Raw genomic sequence first — 4,260 nt, 5'->3', positions numbered from 1 at the left:
TCGACATTTCTTAAGAGTCTGAGCAACATAGATGTCAACGACTTGACCGACACATATTTCAAGATTTTGTGACGAAAAGTAAGAAGTGGTGATGTAGTAATACGTTACCGAGAAGATGATCTTCTAGTGAACCGTTTGGCAAGTATTCATACACTAATATTCTCTGATCACCATCTGAACAATATCCTACCAAATTGACAAGATTTGGATGATGAAGAAGACTCAATATGAGAACCTCCACAAGAAACTCTCTAGTTCCTTGGAAGCCATTCCTGTCGAGTTGCTTCACCGCGACATCCTAGCACAAAAACATTCAGTCACACAACTATGCTTCAGTCCTAAACAAGTTGGAGTTCGAAACAAGTAGTGTCGTCAGACCTTCTATAACAACAATTTACTGTAATGGTTAAGCTTTCTTTTGGAACCAATGTTTTATGTTATGTCATATTATATATTCAACATTTCACTAAAAGAAAAAAGGGTAGACTGGTGCACTGAAGCTCCCGCTATACGCAGGGTCTGGGGAAGGGTCCGACCACAAGGGTGTGTTGTACGCAGCCTTACTTTGCATTTCTGCCAGAGGCTGTTTCCAAGGCTTGAACCCGTGACCTCCTGGTCACATGACAGCAACAACTTTACCAGTTACTTCAAGGCTCCCCTTCAAAAGGGCAGCGCGATGCACTAAAGCTCTCGCTATGCGCAAAGTCTGGGGAAGGGCCTCATCACAAGGGTGTATTGTAAGCAGTCTTACCTTGCATTTCTGCCAGAGGCTGTTTCCAAGGCTGGAACCCGTGACCTCCTGATCACATGGCAGCAACTTTACCGGTTAGTCCAAGGCTCCCCTTCAAAAGGGCAGCCCGGTGCACTAAAGCTCCCGCTATGCGCCAGGATCCGGGGAAAGGCATCACCACAAGGGTGTATCGTACGCAGCCTTACCTTGTATTTCTGCCAGAGGCTGTTTCCAAGGCTTGAACCCGTGACCTCCTGGTCACATTACAGCAACAACTTTACCAGTTACTCCAAGGCTCCCCTTCAAAAAGGCAGCGCGGTGCACTAAAGCTCTCGCTATGCGCAAGGTCTGGGGAAGGGCCTCATCACAAGGGTGTGTTATAAGCAGTCTTACCTTGCATTTCTGCCAGAGGCTGTTTCTAAGGCTTGAACCCGTTACCTCCTGGTCACATGGCAGCAACTTTACCCGTTACACCAAGGCTCCCCTTCAAAAGGGCAACGCGGTGCACTGAAGTTCCCCGCTATGCGCAGGGTCCCGGGGAAGGGCCTCATCACAAGGGTATATTGTAAGCAGCCTTACCTTGCATTTATGCCAGAGGCTATTTCCAAGGCTTGAACCTGTGACCTCCTGGTCACATGGTAGCAACTTTACCGGTTACTCCAAGGCTTCCCTTCAAAAGGACAGCCCAGTGCACTAAAGCTCCCGCTATGCCCCAGGATCCGGGGAAGGACCTCACCACAAGGGTGTATTGTACGCAGCCTTACCTTGCATTTCACTATAGTAAACAAAAAAGTATCCCGACAAGCCAAGGAGAAAGATAAAAGAGATGAGAGGGAAGTACTAGATTCTTGCTTTCAATGTTGCCCTTGTACACTCTTCCAAAGCCACCTTCACCAAGCAAACGATCGTTGTTAAAGTTTTGAGTGGCAATCTTCAACTCCAGGTACGAGAATATCTCAGCGGAAATGCTGCCTTTTCCGAGTTTTGCTATTTCTTCTGCTATATACCTCCTTCTGTTGCTATCTGCACACACCACGTTTACAATCTTGATTCGTAAAATGTGAATTACAAGAATGTTTATCATGTGAACGTCCAAGCAAGCATTACATATAGTGGTTCGACTTCATATGGTGGTTCGACTATTTCTTGTGTTGGCTGCTAACATATCACAACCTTCTTCAATGAACTTCCAACATAAGCGTGTTGGAAGTTCATTGAAAAGGGTTGGCACAGATTACAACCAGCATAGAAATAGTCGAACTTGAGTTGAAAAAGGTTGCAATAGTTTAACAACCAACATAAAAGGAGTCGAACAAGTTATTCAATGAACTTCCAACCAAGCATTGCATATACTGGTTCGACTTCATATGGTGGTTCGACTATTTCTTGTGTTGGCTGCTAACATATCGCAACCTTCTTCAATGAACTTTCAACATGAGCATATCATGTGGTGGGTCGACTATGTTTATATTGGCTGCTAACATCTCGCAACCTTCTTCAATGAACTTCCAACATGAGCGTGTTGGAAGTTCATTGAAAATGGTTGGCACAGATTAACAACCAGCATAGAAATAGTCGAACTTGAGTTGAAAAAGGTTGCGATTGGTTAGCAACCAACACAAAAGTAGTCGAACAACCTTCTTCAATGAACTTCCAACATGAGCATTTCATATTGTGGTTCGACTATTTCTAAGCTGGTTGTTAATCTGTGCCAACCCTTTTCGATGAGCTTCCAACACGAGCATTTCTTATGGTGGTTCGATTATTTTTATGTTGTCTACTAACCTATCACAACCCTTTCCACTGACTTTCAACGCGACCATTTCATATGATCGTTCAACTACTTTTCTACTGGCTATCAATCTATCGCAACCCTTTACCAGCACAAGTTCGACTATTTTTTATGCTGGTTGTTAATCTGTGCCATCCCTTTCCGATGAACTTCCATCATGAGCATTTCATATGGTGGTTCGACTATTTTTATGTTGTCTACTAACCTATCACAACCCTTTCCAATGAACTTTCAACGCGAGCATTTCATATGATGGTTCAACTATTTTTCTACTGGCTATCAATCTATCGCAACTCTTTGCCAGTATCATGAGTTAAAAGGGCAGCCCGGTGCACTAAAGCTACCGTTATGCGCAGTGTCCGGGGAAGGGCCCCACTAATTGTACGCAGCCTTACCTTACATTTCTGCCAGAGGCTGTTTCCAAGGCTTGAACCCTACCCCATGACCTCCTGGTTACATGATAACAACTTTACCAGTTACTCAAACGCTCCCCCTTCACCATTATCACGAGTTGTGACCGGTAAATCATGTCGGAATCCAAATACATGAAGGCAAAATATCAACAACAACAACAACAAACCCAGTATATTCCACACATAGTCGGGTTTGGGGAGGGTAGAATGTACGCAGTCCATACCACTACCTCCCCCCGGCTTATGAACATATTGTAAAAAGTTAAAAGACAATGCAATGCCAACAAAAATATATGAACAAAAAAGATAGAAAATTTTACCTGTTCTAAATGAAAGATTGTCATAGGAAGGTTGAGACTTGTGATTTTTATTGTTTTTGTATTCTTGATTACTTTTTTTCAAAGTTTTTTTATTTATTTTTTCCTCCTTTGAAACACAACATGTAAAACAATTCATCTTCATTTTCATTTTGTTACTCAATGCCATACCTCTCTAATATTTTTTTTACACCACAATATTGGTTTTTCTGGGGTTAATGTTCTCAGGGATTTATTTGTCCAAATTTAATAATGAAAATTTCAATATAGGACATCAATAGGAAAAAAAATAATAAAATTGATAATCAACATGAATTTAAAAAAAAAAAAATGAAATCCCTTTGATCCCAGAAAGAACCAGTTTTTTCCTGGTCTTCCTGGAAATCCCCAAAAAAAAAAAATGTGTTTTTTAAATTTTTATTTTTTTTGTTGGCAAAAATCTGAGAAACAACAAATTTGTTTGGTGTGAAAATAATGTACTAAATGCATTTTATTCTTTTATTGGAGATTATTACACTTGTTAAAAAAATATTTGTTTGAAAAAACAGTTAAAAGTATGACTTTTCGAGAACTAATAATTCTGAAAAGGGTTATTTGAAAAGTTATTTTGTTTTATTTGAAATATTAATTAATTGTTCTGTCGTTTTGTTTTATGTGTCACAATTTCCTTTTTAATTTGTCAGAAAGAAATGATGCATTTCCGTATAAGCTTGTTGCTCGGACTCTCGAAAAATGATGTTGTACTTATGTCGGATCGTCCAAAAAAGGACTAATCGTGGCGGGTTCAACACGCAAACTTCAACGTTTTTGAAGAATCCGAGCAACTTGATTGTTCTTCTTTCATGTTACTTCACTAATATCCATGACTATTCAACGACGACGACGACAACATAATAAGTGAAATCCCACGAGTGGGGGTCTGACGAGTGTAGCGTGTATGCTGACCTTACTCCTACCTCGTGGAGGTAGAGAAGCTGTCTCCGAAGGACTAACGAATTAACGACAAAA

General features: G+C 40.8%; 1 protein-coding gene across 1 annotated transcript; it reads right to left on the bottom strand.

The window, feature by feature from the left end:
- Nucleotides 1-28: 28 nt before the first annotated feature.
- LOC107845323 (probable serine/threonine-protein kinase PBL23) lies at nucleotides 29-3,705 on the bottom strand. The gene is made up of 3 exons (XM_016689576.2): nucleotides 3,256-3,705; nucleotides 1,572-1,753; nucleotides 29-298 (listed from the first exon to the last, which is right to left on the bottom strand). Exons 1-3 carry the CDS (start codon nucleotides 3,419-3,421, stop codon nucleotides 59-61), a joined length of 588 nt encoding a protein of 195 aa, XP_016545062.2. The 5' UTR covers nucleotides 3,422-3,705; the 3' UTR covers nucleotides 29-58.
- Nucleotides 3,706-4,260: the final 555 nt, after the last annotated feature.

This window comes from Capsicum annuum, chromosome 10 (genome assembly GCF_002878395.1).
Source record: "Capsicum annuum cultivar UCD-10X-F1 chromosome 10, UCD10Xv1.1, whole genome shotgun sequence".
Lineage (NCBI taxonomy): Eukaryota > Viridiplantae > Streptophyta > Magnoliopsida > Solanales > Solanaceae > Capsicum > Capsicum annuum.
This window is presented reverse-complemented; position numbering and strand designations above follow the sequence as displayed.